General features: G+C 45.7%; 1 protein-coding gene across 6 annotated transcripts in view; it reads right to left on the reverse strand.

The window, feature by feature from the left end:
• The window catches only part of MYOCD (myocardin), an 86178-nt gene that overhangs the window by 14904 nt on the left and 55435 nt on the right, over positions 1-15839 (reverse strand). For all 6 annotated transcript variants that reach the window (XM_037001411.2, XM_037001413.2, XM_037001415.2 and 3 more), the window contains 4 exons: positions 12775-12950; positions 10059-10184; positions 5200-5441; positions 3532-3685 (listed from right to left, as the gene is read on the reverse strand). In XM_037001411.2, the coding sequence (XP_036857306.1) occupies positions 3532-3685; positions 5200-5441; positions 10059-10184; positions 12775-12950 (698 nt within the window). The remainder of the gene's footprint in view (positions 1-3531; positions 3686-5199; positions 5442-10058; positions 10185-12774; positions 12951-15839) is intronic.

Below are 15839 nucleotides of genomic sequence, written 5' to 3' on the forward strand. Positions count from 1 at the left end.
ATCCATTTATTATGAAAAATTTCAAACATACAGGAAAGGAGATAAAAAAGTGTAATGAACTCCATATACCCATCAACCTACTTGAACAATTACCAACTCATGCCCAATCTTGTTTGATTTATACCCCAAACCACTTCTTTCCCTTCATTCCCTGAATTACGTTAAAGCAAATGTAATTAATTTAACATGTAAATATTTTGGTTTCTTTCGCTAAAAGATAAGTACTTTTAAAATAAATTTAGAAACAAGACCAGTATCACACCTAAAAAAAACCCAACAGTTGTTTCTTTGTATACGTCAAATGTTTTTCCAGGGTTTAAACTCCCTGTGACAGCCCCCGGCCCCATCACAGTCTCACTCTCCCTCGCTCTCTGGCTCTCTCACTCTCTGGTTGGTTAGAACCGGGATGCAAACAAATCCATACGCTGTGATGTTACCATTTATAACATTTTCATGAGAAATCAAGCTCTCAGTGCGTTTTCCTTCTTACCTCTGTAGGAACACATGAGCATTTCTGGAAGAACCCCCTTCATTACCTTACCTTTCCTGATTACTTTTTTTTGAGGGTCACCTTCATTAATTCCTCAGATGTCTTCCTTTTCCCAAATGCGGTCCCATCATTTGCTTCTTTTGTTCCCCTTCTCTCCTCCCTTCCCTCTTCCCTCCATCCACTCTTCTCTCTCCCCTCCTTTCTTTCCTCCCACTCTCTCCATTTTGCTTTCTCTCCACATCATTCACTCTTGCGGTTTCAACCCTCCCCACTATGCAAACGTGAAATTTATGTTCCCCGTCCCTGACAACACAGGGGAGCTGGACTAGGTTGGTGTATTTCTAACTGATGGAAACTGGCTGGACTTTGTCTCTCGGTTGTCCCACTTGTACCTGACACTCGACTTTCCAGAGTGAATGAACTTGCCAGCGTCCCTCCAAACCAGCTCCTAGTTTTGTTCTCCGAATTTCTACCACTGGTGGAACTTTCCCTGGTGACCTCTCCCCATAAACTCAGTGGTCATGTGTTAAGATTTCTCCCATCGTCCCACCCTTTCCATTCTCATCTCAAATGACAATAGCAAAGCCTTTGAAATCAGCCTCTTAAGTAGAAACCACTTAGAAACTGGTTAACTTGCATCATTTAACCTCTTTAAGATCCTGATTTTGATGTTCCCATTTCAAACTTACTTTGCAAGATGGAAACCTAAAGCCACTCTATATAGGACTGAGAGCTCATAGCAGAAAAATGGTAACAGCCACTATCATCACCATCTCCTAAAACCCGTGCTAATTACTGTAACTACAACCAGCCAATGTTTCTGAGCACGTGCACTTTTCAGGACTGACAGACGGCACACATCGTATCTGGACTATGTTCTCTCTGGGGCCAAGGCATCTCCAGTCTTACTTCACCCTGGCTCCCATCCAGAGGCAGAGCATTTAAAAAAAAACTCTATGTTATATGTGGTAAAAGACACATAACATAAAATGTTTCATTTAATCATTTTAGCTGCACATTTCAGCGGCATCAGCACATTCATATTGCTGTGGCAGTATCGCCGCCATCCATCTCCAGAACACTTCAGCTCAAACTGAACCTCTGTCCCCATTAAACACTCACCCCTGATCCTGCCTCCCCCAGGCCCCGGCAGCCACCATCCTTCTCTCTGTCTCTATGAATCTGACCTCTAGGTAGCTCACATGAGTGGAATCACACGGCTTTGGTCCCATTGTGTTGGGCTTATTTCACTTCGTGTGTTTTCAGGGTTACAGAGCTTACCTTTCTCTCTATGGATTCATGATCTGAGGAGTAGTGGGTGGGTGGCCCACTGCTCTGAAGAGCATTAGCCTGAGCTTGGCACGCTCTTCTGGGTTTATGGATGCCAAATTGAACCAAGCTCAATGTACTCTGAACATTTTTACTCCAAGTGGAAGGAATACAGAAACCTTTGATATCAGGACTCAAGACACATTTTTATCTACCATGTTGGTGCTTGGCAGTCATAGACTTTCCTTTAACTTGAAATAATCCTCTTCCTACCTTTACCCACAAAGATAATGACTGAGCACTGAGATGGGAATGAAGGGGAGAAAGGGCAACTGAGGAAACGCCATGAGACTGGCACAACGATGCCGACGGGGAAGCTTAAGGAGTTTAGGTTTTGGAGAAAATCGATAAGGTCCTTTGGGAAGGGGGTTGTAGTAGGTGGGTGGAAACCAGATGCACAGGTGCAGTCACTGAACATGGAGGGTGGCACTGGAGAGAGTGGGTGCGCTCACACTGAGAAGTCCAAGGCCCTGCATGTGTCTTCTTCAGCGTTTTTACAAAGACTGGATGCATGCATGTGCCAGTCCTGAGGGTGCCCCTGAAACAAGCTAGGCTCAACTCAAAAGCTCAATGTCTTCTCGGCAAACTGAGATTCATGTGGTCTGTGGCCTGGAGTAAATTGCTAGCATACATATAGTGTTTAAAGAGTTGCAGCTACAATTCAGGGCACAAGTTCTCAGATTTGGGGATGTCACTGAACAGCACATTGTTTTAGATTATATACTTGACATAGTGTTACTAACAGCTTATCTTGTTAAATAAGGACTAATATCTTATTTAATAATATCCTTATTTAGTGAAGAGACATAATACCCTACCAGAAACATTCTACTTCCATCCAGTACCGTCACCATTTCTTCATGGAAAGGATCTTTTAGCATTCGAAACATTGGAAGGAAATCAATACTTTGAGAAAAGATTAGTTAGATACCTTGATCACACCTAGATGTACAAAGATCCCTTTATGTGGTTCTTATTTTTCTGATTTTATCAGAGATTTGTGAAAGTTTGTGTGGGGCAAATTGCAGTATTTCCAGAATCCCCCGCCTGGCCTGAGTCCATGTACATATTAATAGGGGTTTCTTCCAGCAGCCTCTGGGGAGAGAGAGGCTGTTCTCTCCTCCCCTCTGCTGCATAATTGATCTGGTGCCTGTCAGTTGCTGGGGATCTGCCCGTGGACTTCCTCCTGGAAGGCGGGGGTGGGGAGGCGAGTGTGCCCCCGGACGGGAGACTAAGAGTGGCGGCTAGAGGGGATGATGGAGCCAGATGATTGAGTTTCTCCCAATCTAGCTTTTTTCCCTTGACTGATTGCGGACACACTGGTTTATTCACCCAGGGCTGGGAACACGTTTCCTCCAGAGCTACAGTTCATCAGAGAAACGACCACTGGTTTAGAGCATTCTGGAAGCTCTCCCCAATCTCACAGCTACTCTCTGTGCTGATCTCTATCATGTGCGTATGATTCCATTTGAGTCTTACCATAACTTGTTTATGCAAAGGAAGAATCGAAGATGCAGGAAAATTAAGAAACAATGAAACAACATTACATAGCCCATGAAGCTGGGAGTCTGTGTTGCGATCCAGGCGTATTCAACCCCAGCAGTTAGAGTCTGTCACCCACCTGTCTCTCCCTCCATCCCACTAACTCAGTTAGTGAAATGGCTGATGTATTTGTTTGAAGAAAAAGAGAAAAATGATGCCAAATGCTATACCTTCAGATCATCTAGGTTTGATGGGAGTGGGCCTGGTTTGAGAGAAGAGACACCAGTTTGTCCAGAAAAGCTGTTTTTGACAGGAGACAAAGAGGTATTGCTCAGTGCTGTTGAAGAAGAGTTTGGATTTCTGACCATCTGTTCACTTGGTTCCCTGCAAAACAAACAATGAAGAGGCACTCAAAACATGGTCAGATATATATATGGGGGTGGGCTACTATGATTTATAACAAGAAATGTATATTTGGTCTTCATCCCGGTTTCTGGCACAGAGCTCCTAAAACACTTGGAATTTCTTAAGACAGCCACTGAAGTGTCTCTTTTTTTGTGAATGAGGTCACTTTCGGACCCCACCTAAGGCTGGGGGCTGGTTGCCAGGGGAACCAACCCTGTGATTAGAGGTTGGAACTTTCAGTCCCACCTCCTGACCTCCAAGGAGGGGAGAGGGGCTGGAGGTTGAATTCAGTCCCCAGTGGTCAATCAGCCACACCCACCCAATGAAGCCTCCATAAAAACCGAAAAAGACAGGGCTCAGAGAACTTCTGGTTGGTGAACACATAGAGATCTGGGGAGAGTGGCTTGCTGGGACATGGCTTTGAAGCTCCGTGACCTTTCCCCACACCTTGCCCTGTGCATCTTTTCCATCTGGCTGTTCCTGAGTTACATCTTTTCATGATAAACTGATAATCTGGTAAGCAAAATGTTTCTCCAAGTTCTGTTAGCCACTCTTGCAAATTAATTGAACCCAAGAGGAGGTGAAGGGAACCTCCTATCTATAGCTGGTCAGTCAGAAGCCCAGGTGACAACTTCTAGACCTGGAATTGGTATCTGAAGAGGGGGATGGAGGGGTAGACTTGTGGGACCGAGCCCTCAACCTGTGGGATCTAATGCTATCTTCAGATGGATAGTGTCAGAATTGAGTTGAATTGTAGGACCCCCAGCTGGTGTCTGAGAATTGCTTGGGAATGTAGAAAACCCCTCCCCATATGTTGGAATTAGGTGACCAGAACCGTTAGGGGGTAACTTGCACTTAGATCAGATCACAATCTCATTGCCTATGAGGATCAGGCAAGTAAAATAGCAGCAGAAGGGTCAGGGTGAGGAACATGGCAGTGCAATCTAGATGGCAAGTGACAAGTGACACTCAAGCTAACTTTTGGGTACAGGAGGGAGGGGTGGAGACTGTGGCAAATGGTAGAGTGCATATCCATTTATGATTCAGCAGATATTCTATCCTTCAGAAGCAGGAGCACCCCACATGAAGTTTGATTATACTTGGCATTCAGCCTAATTGCCTGCACAGCCGAAGCTGAGCAGAGACAAGTGAAACCCACATCCAACAGGTGACCTGGCAAGAAGTCACACCTCTGGGGCTCAAGAGTTAATCTCTGAGGCCTCTACTCAGTGGCTCAGCTCTGTTGCTTCCTAAAGCACAAGTGCCAAGCCAACTCATTAGAAACGGAACCCGTGTGGGAATCACTCACCACCCCAGCATGCATTCTTCATGGTTTCTCTCTCTGTTGAACAATTCAATCTTTCCCTTTCCCCAAAGAGGCCTCTTCTCATACTTGCTCCCTCCTGGCTTCATGTTCCTGAAAAGCTGTGCGTGGTTCCAAAACAGCACCGCGCAGCACACCCAGTGAGGTCCCCCAGGGCTGCCGGACTTACTGGAGCTGAGCGTGGGGGGCGTAGCTGCCGCGGAGATGAGGCTGCTGCCGGCTGAGTATCTGGAGCTGCAGGAACAGCTGTTGCTGCTGAAGCAGCCGCGCGTAGGCTGAGTCCATGGGCGGCGGGGACTTCTCCGCCTTCTGGTCTGGGGGAATGTATTGGTGGTACTTGAGCTTCTTCACCTTTGGCTTTGGATCCTTGGGCTTTTTGTGGCGGTTCTTACTGTCGCTCAAGGACTTAGACTGCAAAGGGGGTGGGGAAATGGCACATGCTTTAGGTGATGAATGGGAATGACTCGGCAACAAAGACATATTGCAAGAAGGTTTGGCCTGATGGGCATTCTTGAATCCCAGAAATACAGTACAGCCAAGGTACGATGCACTGAGAGATCCTGGGGACATTAAGGTTTCTAATGGACCAATCTACTGCCAGTGCATGTATGCTGGAAGGACGCTCCTCAGGCTGGGAATCCTGAACCTTCGATGTGCCTCCAGGAGAATTTTCCTCCCTGCGTATAGTGAGATGTAAGCCTGAATTTCACGAGGGCACTTTCCCAGCCTAAAACTGATCGATAGCCTAATAAAGGATACATTCTGATCTTGGGATGGATTTATAGGAACGTTCTTTCATATGTACACATGAAATCAATCACCCTTAGTTAAGCACTCAGTAAGCTGATCTATTAATAATATAAAGTTAGATGAAATTAAGCTTGTCTTGGAAAACCCAGAATGGGAATTTCTGTTGCTCATGCCAAAAAAACTAAGACTTCCCCTCCCACCACCACCCAAATACTGATATAAGACCAGGACATGGCACCCTGTGAAATACTGATACTTAACTAGCTATGGGAAGGGTTTAACCACCCACTGGAACCCTTTCAGAAGTTACCCATCATAGCACATGATTTGGACCCATGGAAAGGAGTAAGGGTACAGGCTGGGAAGTTAAGACAAATTTCTGAATGTGGTACAATTATGTTACTACACCTCATTATCTAACTTACAAGTTGGGGGCAATATTCTTTGCTTTCTTTCTCAGGGATCAGTAGAAGCAAGACAAAAGTGAAGATTGAATAATAACAGGTCTTAGAGGACAGTGTGCTTATATCTATCTGCTCCTGAAGTCAAGAGGCCCCCATGTAGCAGGAACAATGGGTCTATACTGTAACCAGCTAAAAAAATACAAATTTCAAACCCTGACTTTATTACAGAAGGTAGAAATTAAAACACAAATGTGATGAGAGTTTCTGGAGGATTTGAGGAAAAAGTTGGAGGGAAATTGTGGTACCAGCAGTGTCCAGAAGAGGGGGCTCCGAACAGCTGGCAGGCACATGGCGACTGGGCAGCTTTCCTGTGCAACCACAACACACACATCAGAGCGGGACCTATCCAAAGGAGCCTACGACTTGCATTTCTCTAACTCAGCCCATCCCACCACCAAAGCCTCTTTTGTGTTTTCTTAAGGAGATTTCTTCTTGGAAATGAATAAATAATGAGAACTAGTTTTCCCATGTGCTTGGTGGCAGGCTCTATTGCTTTCTGCTCATTATTCGCTTAGCATTAATCAGTCTTCTGTAGTTGGGAGAATTTCTGCAGGGCTCCTGCAGTCAGCTCTGCCTGCTTTGCTCCAGCTCAGCTTCTGGGGGTTGTCTTGCCGGCAGGAGCTGCAGCCCTAGGCCTAGCGATTAAGTGGGTTAAGGATATTTTTCTCCACGCTGCCTTAGTACAGGGATGTGGAACATTCTAGAAGGTACTAAAATTGGATCCATTTTCTCTGGATAGTGCAAAGACTACTGAATCTATGGATAGTGCAAAGCAAAGACTACTATATCCATGGACTACGTAGTTTAATAATCTTTTTGAGACCAGAAAGTATTAAGGCTGTGGGTTTACTTTTTTGTTTTCTACCTAGAACTGCATGGCCAATAGAAGGGGCTCACATTCATCTTTCTAAAGCAGAGGTAAATACACAATTCAGTGGTTGAAGACTCAGGCATAAATGTGTAAAGCAGGTTAGTGTAATGCGAGGGGGAAGGGGGTGCAGCCGGTGGCTAGAGAATGCATGACTTTCTGAAGGGCTTTGGGTGCAGATCTGCACACACACTGGGCCTGCCACACAGCATGCCACCCAGGAGCCTCCAATCAGCTGGCACGTCCTGCCCTGCAGGGTGAAGTCCAAACTCTAGTCTGCCAAAGACAGTTCACCCTCCTGCCTAGGCTCCCGTCCCCAGCAGCTCACCCCTCCAGCCTCTTTTCCTTGCAATTTTCTGCTGTCTGCAATTCACATCTCCACATAACATCTGGCTGCAGCTCATCCTTTGAGTCCAGCCCAAACCCCAGCTCACTTGGGAAGCCTCTCCTAACCCCCACTGTTGTCTCCCATCTGTAGGTCTCATATGGCATGCTGGGGCTTCCTGGTGATGGTCATGGCCCTGCACATCCTGCTGACAAGGTGAGGCAGACTAGAATCCAGCCCCTGCTCTCCTTCCTAGGCTGCTGGCACTGACCGGGTGCTGGGGCCACCTGGGCAAGGGAAGCTCTTTTTGCAGTGTGGTAAAATACAAGTGATGTAAAAATCACCATAGCAACCGTTAAAGTACAAAATTTAGTGGCAGTTAGCACATTTGCAATTATTGTACAAGCTTCAGTATTTTTTAATTCCAGAACATTTTCATCACTGCAAAAGGAAACCCTATACCCAATAAACAGTCACTCCCCATTCCCTCTTTCGTAAGGCCCCTGAAGACCATTAATCTCTTTATTTCTATGGATTTGCCTATTAAAGATATTTCATATAAATGGAACCATGCAATACATGGCCTTTTGTGTCTGGCTTCTTTCAAGAGCATATTTTCAAGGTTCATTCAGATTGTAGCACATATCAGGATGTCATTCCTCTTTGTGGCTGAATAATATTCCATTTGTATGGCTGTGTCCCATGTTTATCGACTCTTCAGTTGATGGACATTTGGTTAGTTCCAACTATTGACTATGGTGAATAGCACTGCTATGAATATTCATGGACAAGTTTCTGTTTGAATACCTGTTTCAATTCTTTTGGACATATTCATAGGAGTGGAATTACTGCATTGTATAGGAATTCAATACATAATTTATTGAGAAACCACCACAGTTTCCACAGTGGTTGCACCATTCTACATTTCCACCAGCAATGTCTCAGAGTTCCAATCTCCACATTTTCATTAACACTTACTTTTCATTTTTTTTAATTCTAGTCATTCTGCTAAGTGTGAAATGGTATTTTGATGTGGTTTTGAGTTGCATGTCCCTGATGACTAATGACATTGAGCACATTTTCATGTGCTTGTTGGCCATTTCTTCATCTTTGGAGAAATGTCTACTCAAGGCATCTAAGGCATATTTTTCTTCATCGCTCAAAACACATGCATTCATGGTGACCATGGTACCCAACTAGACTATGGAGGAATCATGGTTTAATTAACTTTGGTACACACCCTCATGGAGCCTGCATTGAGAACACCTTTGCTTACCTGGGGTTTTACAGCTTTCAGAGTATTCTTGTGTATTCTCTCTTTGCCTCATACAGACCCTATAAAGCTAGTAGGGCAGAGGTGTTTTTCCCTAGCTCAGTTGCCTCCTTCTTTGAGAAGGCCCTCTCGTATCCCCTTAGTTTACAGATGATGGCTATTTAACACTGAGAACATAGGTACTGACCAAGCAGAAGGGATGTTGGCTCTTACATAAACAACCAGTCCTGCTGGATCAGCTGGGAATCAACCTGTGCTTCACGGAACCTGACCTGTCCTTCTTCCAGACCAACTGCCATGTTCCCTTGGTACAGTGCAGCTGAAGCCTTTGCTAATTTGAATTATGCAAAACTTAAGTACTTTGGTAGAAATGTTAATAAAATTTCTCTCTGTACACCCACTGGAGACAATGTGAACCCTCTTCTCCCTCCAGCTACGATGAACAGAATTCAGCCGCAGTCACATCATCTCAAAGCCTCGGGAAGGAGGAACTGGAAGCAGGTTTAAGCCATTGCAGTTTGGCTGGGGGGCTTCACTGAGAACTGAAACACCTCCTGTCCATCTTAGGACATGATATCCACTTTTGCATCTATCAAGTGGAGTGGCCGTTGCTTTAACATTGATTCTTATTCAATTTACAATCATTTAAAACAATATGTCATAAGAGTCATCTCAGCATCAAGGGGTGGCCCTAGAGCTGAGAAACATGCTTCCATATCAATTGTAAGTTCTTTGGCATAAAAGATAACAAAGAAGGCCAAAGGACTGCAAGCAAGTTCATTGAGGAGAGCACATTCTGTGAACAATTAGATAGAACACTGAGGAACTATGAAATAAAATATATGCCTTACTGCTTATAGTAATGTGCCTGCTGCAAACATAACCCTTCCCTTTATCTTTATTTCCACAGGGAGACTGGCTTGAATGATAGAGGTTTCACCTTATGCAAGGCCTCCGGGTCTGCTTCCCTTCCATAAGATTCAGCTCTGCCATACCTATTTTATGTCACTTATGGTTCCTGAGTGCATTACAATCAGCTGTCTATCTCTAGGATGAGCTTAGGAAGTCTTTTAAGTCAGGAACCTGCTCACTGATCTGTGATTCCAAAGAAATGCAAACACAGGTTTCTCCTCTGTAGGGAAGGCCCATGCTCAGCTGCACAGATCAGAGAATCTCTGTGGATGGCCCATTGTTCAACTCCTGTCTCACGATGTTCCTAGAGGACTGAAACTATACACGGGTCTGTGGGACTCTTCTCATGCTGTCATCCCTAACTCAGAAAGCTCTGCCCTGAGCTGGTCCTGGGAGCATGTGCACAGCAGGCTCCTGGAGGTCGACCCATCCATACCTTTACAGCAGCGTGTACGGGGAGCGCGGCGCTGAGGGCAACGAGCTCCTGCTTCCCCCTGTCTGACTGGTTGCCAGGCTGTGAGGCTGAGTCAGTCCTGTCATGTTCTGAGCCAGAAGTAGGATCCTGAAATCCAAATTTTAGCATTATTGGGGTGCAGAATAAGAACTATGATGTAGAAGGGTTAAAGTAGACCCCTCACTCCTAGCTTCATATCTAAGTATATATAGACCACTTCCTCCAGGGAAAGGGGTTGGGCATATGATTTGTCAACAAAGTGAGGACACTTCTGGGACATAAAGGGGTCATTTTTAATAATTATTTCAGAAGACAGGTATAGAACTGGCCTGTTCTAGACTAACTGGGCCATCTGGCTACCCTGTGAGGGCTCCACCTGTCTGTAGTAAGGCCCACCTGCTGGACATGATAATGGGGTTGAAAAAGAAAGAAAGGTGGGGTGGGTGTAGGAAATTTAGGGGAAAGTAGGGCAATAAAAAAAACTAGATGAAGGTGTTAGCAGATGGAGGGCAAGTGTATGAATCTGTATATATATATATGTATGTGTGCAAGTGTGTATATGTTTATATGTATAGTTCATGTGTGCACATGTGTACGTGTGTCTGGGTCTATGTATATATATGTGTGCGTGTGCATGAGTATGCATAAGTGTCTATGTTGGTGTATGTGTGTATACATATATAAATGTATCATTTGGCATACACATGTATTCTGTGAATATGTACTTGGTCTGTGTGTCTATGTAACTGTACATATGTATGTAAGTATGCATATGTATCTGTGTGTGGATGTATTCTGCATATATGTGCATGTGTCTGTGTGTATATGTAACTGTATCTGTGCATGTGCGTCTGTGTGCATATGTATATGTATGTGTGTACATGTGTCTGTGTGCATATGTGCATGTGTTCTGTGCATGTGTCTCTGTGTAATATGTATGTGTGTTTCTGCATGTGTCTGTGTGTATATATGTATGTCCTTATATATTTGTATATATGCGCATGTATGCATATGTAGGTATGTGTGTCAATATGTGTGTGAGTGTAATGTCATGACAACCTTTAGGAGAGGCATGTTTCTGTATGTAGAAGACTTGGAAAAGGGGAAATTATCTTCTCTCCCTTTCCTACATTCCTGTGCTGTGACGGTGGCAAAAAGGGACAGCGCTGCTCCTGATGTGGCCCTGGCACTTCTCGGTGCTGCCCTGAGGCCTTTCCCCTCGGAGCCTCCGCGCCCTTGTCTATTAAGCGGGGCCGCTGGGTGGGGTGACATCACAGAGCTGCATCTGGCCCGCACTGCTCGGGGCGTCAGGGCATGTTCCCTGCTGCCCATTGCGTGAGGTTAGCAGAAAGGAACTTGCCTTCTCCTCAATCCATTCTTAAATCAGAAGCTAAGGAATTTACCATCACAATAATAGATACAAATGGTCTGATACACTGTTTGATGTTGTCATAGAAGTTTGTTGGCAATGACGAGCAGCAGCATGTTGGGGAAGGAAAGATGCTTTGGTTATAAACTCTTGTATACGTGTGACTATTCCAGCTCTGCATTTCACGCTTGCCCCGCTCCCTAACTCCGTATTTTCTCCTGGGCAGACTTAGCCCTGCCCCAGAGTAAGGAATGGTATGAGAACCAGCAGCCACCAGAGCGGTTTGGGGGTGATAAGTGCCAACACTGCTCCTGCTATCCGTAGGGTGCCTTACGATGTAAAACTGATTTTTAAACATAATAACAAATTTCAATCCACTGAATCACTGCTGTGAGGCCAGGAGGAGTAGATCTTTGACGGGAGAGGAGGGCCTGAAGGGTTCTCTCCAAGCCGGTGTGAGGCAGGAGCGGGCTGGGGCCTCACGCCAGGCCGCCACGCTTGTTCTCGCGCCCCCTGCGTGCGGGCCCGCTGCGCCGCTCTTGGGGCCGGTGCCTGCTGCGGAGCGAGGCTGAGGAGGGCTGTCCTCAGGCCCGTGGTGGCTCCTGGACGGGCGGCTACTCAGCCTCCCGGACTCCGGCTCCTCCTCTGTCGGGACCGCGTCCGCGCGGCCCGCCCGGAGGGGCCCGCGACATCCCAGAGGAGACGCTCACGTGTTCCCGGCAGAGTGAGCTCTTGACTCATGACAGTAGCCATTCATAATTAGCATTGTTCTTTACAAATGTGCTTTTAACAGGACTGGCAGTGTACGTCCCTCACACCTCGACAGCTGGTGGATTGGTCCAGGAAGAGGTGAGTGCCATTTCTGCGTGGGGACAGGAAGCGGACCTCGTGGTGGTCTGGAGGTAAACCCCGCCAACCGCGGACCAGCTCGGGCCTCCCTGCACTGCAGCCAGTCAGCACTTCCTGCTGCCCGTGCCCCCAGGATCGGGGCAGAAACAGACTGTGGGCTGGAAGCCACTGCTGCTCTGGCACATTCTGTCCAGGAGGTTGTTGGTAGTATCTAATCTCAGCGAGCCTCATTTTTACCTTGTCTATAAAAATGAAGGTAAAAACTATCTGCTTGGCAAAGTAAATGCTTAAAACCAGTCAAAGGGTAGAGTTCTGAGATTCACTTTCAGTGCTTTCTAGAGGCCTTGGATGGGGCAGGTGAGGACAGGCTAAGGGGGTGTGCTTTCAAGAGATGTCTCCGTGCCTCTAAGCCAAACTGACCGTGGCATTGTTGATTTTAAGACTGTGAAGGGATGACAGGCTGAGGTGTGGTCTGTTTACCTGGATTGTCCCCAGAGCACCTGTCGCAGGGGTCTCTGTCGCTTTAGTGTCTGGGGGGGATCCCGCCGAGCTGTGGGGGTCTTCACCTCGAGCCTGATCTGGAGAAAGCCCATCACTGCTGCTGTCCTCCTCAAAGGCAAATGCATCTGCTGATTTGGAGAGACTCACCTGGTTACCTGAGGGAGTGAAAGAAGTCCGAGCACTGGGTCAGTGGCTTAGGTGCCTCAAAGGGCTTTTGAGAAAGGCTTCAGTGTGTCAGGCCTATTAGGAACACAAGTCTATCTCCATAGGTCTGTTTCCAGTTCAAGGTCAGAGTGAAGGTATTTTAAGTTATTTGGTTTCTCATCTATTTACTCCACATGGGAACTTGTGTTTATAAAGGTGATGGGATTGGCAGGGAAGAATAAGTGATACATTAAAGGTCTATCATCACTTGTTCAACTTTATTTTCAGGTTTATCCATTCCTGACACTTCCTATATGAACCTGTATCTTTTTGAAACATCAGGGAAGATGAAGGAAAGAAAATGGGCCTCTGGATACAAAATGAGGACAAAGAGAGATGCGGTTGGAGAATGCTCTCCTCTCTCCTCTGGTTTTATGATGAAATATATAATGGACAAGACAGTGTGTCATTTCCATCGTGTTCAGATATAAAGCAGGGCACACAGCACAAAATGTTTCTGCAAACTTTGCTATTAAGGATCAGCTAAGACCAGCTACTAAGTTTAAATTCCTAAATGTCAGAATTAGCTAATGGCACCAGAGTGTCTCAAAGCCCCATTCAACAAATGCATATCCATGTATAAAAGCCATAAAGGTGTCTCAGAAACTTTTCTTCTTATTATTTGGATTTTCTTTTTATTCCTCATATCTTTGTGTCTATTTTGGAAATCCTCAACCATTCACCCATGCAGAGGTTTCTCCTCTGCAGCTTACTTGAGCTTTGGAGGGAAAGAGTACATCAGCTTGGGAGTGGGGTTATCAGGCAGATGGGACTGTAATGACGTCCTTATATGTCCCGAATGTTTTTCAATTGCCAAATTTCAACTGGTTTATTATCCAAACTGCACAGTACAAAATGTGCTGAGGCCACATAGCTCTTCTGACCCGATTCCAGACACAGCTCTTCTAAAGGAATTTTGGTATTATCAGAAGTTTTCCAGCCCGGTATTCTGCAGTCACACTGACAAGAACTTCTGACTCTGCTTTGTGCAGATAAGACAGAGGAGCTCTCACCATGGAGACTGGAAAGGTAGCCTGGAGCTGGAAGTAATGGAACAAATGTGGTTTGAGGCTTGTCATCGCCACTGCTGCTGGCATCTGTCATGGACTCTGACTCAGACATCCGAGTGTCAAATCAGGAAAGAGGCCAGACAAGGACGGGGCAGGTGGCAACCCCAGCTGCCGGCCCCTGGGGGATCCCACTCACCCGGAAGGACTTGGGACCAGTTTTGCTGCTCCAGGGCTTCCGGGATTGTTGATAAAAGTCACTATTGCTTTTCTATGATTATAAAAGTAATTTATATTTATGAAAATGTATACCATGCAAAAATGCCCAATGTACATAATGACCTTCCTGCTAATGACACGTTGCCTCTTCTAGATTTAATTCTATACACGTCGCAAGACTTTTTGGAAACTTGCTTTTTTCAGTCTTCGGTGTTTCTTGGAGACCTTGCCATGTGAGCACCCAGAGATCCTCCTCAGTCTTAAAATTTGTTTTAGTAATAGCTACACGGTATTCCATTTTATCAATGGGAACTTTCATTTTCCAACTTTTATTTTCAGAGGTGCACTTTTTTTAACGATACAAAATTTGAAATGATAGAGAAGCACAGAGAATAGTATTATAGAAAATTAGAGAGAATAATATATAATAATGTGTCACCTAACATAAACAAATGGTAGCCTTTTCTATGTATCAGAAACTTCTAAGAGCGGAGTTCTGTTGGGTGTTTGGGGGCAAATGCCCACTTTTGTTGGAGATCAGGGGTCACTCAAACTCCTCCACACCCCACAGCCTCCCTAAGACAGTGCTGAGGTCTGAAACACCTCCCTCTCTTTTTAGGAGTCCAGAGTTAGCTCACAGCACCCCTTTCCTCACAGCAAACCCTGGCCTCTGCAAATAGACCACTATTTGTCATTTTCATGCAATGTGAAGCATTTATATGCCATTTGTCCTTTCTCGAGGACACCATTTGCCTGAGATCTGCCCAGGAAGATCCTTCCAGTTGCCTCCATGAATATGCTTCCATTGTAAACTGAACCTGTGAGTTTCTTTACTTTAGAAACCGCATTTTCACTGAACTGTCCAGTCCTACTTTTGTTTGTGTTAAGGCTTTGTCCCTGTTAAAAGGATTACTTGTGTGACTGAAGGCCAGGTGGGCATGGCAGTGGGGGTTAAACCTTCTGCACCCCAGAAATCACAGGATTTCGTTGGGATCTGCTTGGCACATACGCTGTGCCAGCACCAGTCCAGTTCTCAGAGAGCCGCGTATGTAACTGTACCAGTCAGTGTTTTCCACCAAAAGGACCCTCCATCTGAGAGCTTTACTATCTTACATTCCCTCTCCCCTTTCTTTGGTCTAGGTGGGTACAGATCATCTCTGTGTGGCCTTATCCTTCATGGGACAAAGACTTCCCCATCCCACCCAGCCCCTGCCACCTCCACCCACACCCGCACCCACACAGAGGATCATAACCGAAATATGGGCGCCTCAGAGGGAACTGACCAAACCACAAAGTTGCCCAGGGGTTCTAACATGTGAGCAGAAGTGTTATAAGGTGAGGGTCAGGGAGGAGGAGAGGGTTTCTCTTCTTATCCCCCCACAACCCCACTTCCCTGTTTCAAGCGGAGTGATAACAAGTGGTAAAACAGTAGTTTGCATCAGTAGTTCACTTAATAGTGGCAGCAATAACAGAAATAATCACTTTTGTGAGGCCTCATAAGGGTCTGGAAGGTCAGGGGAGGGGATCTCACCTCTGTTTTATGGGTGAAGAAGCCTCAGGCTCCAGGCTCTCACTTTTATAGGGACTGAGCTGAGACTGAGGCCAGCCGTCACA

This window comes from Manis javanica, chromosome 4 (assembly GCF_040802235.1).
Source record: "Manis javanica isolate MJ-LG chromosome 4, MJ_LKY, whole genome shotgun sequence".
NCBI lineage: Eukaryota > Metazoa > Chordata > Mammalia > Pholidota > Manidae > Manis > Manis javanica.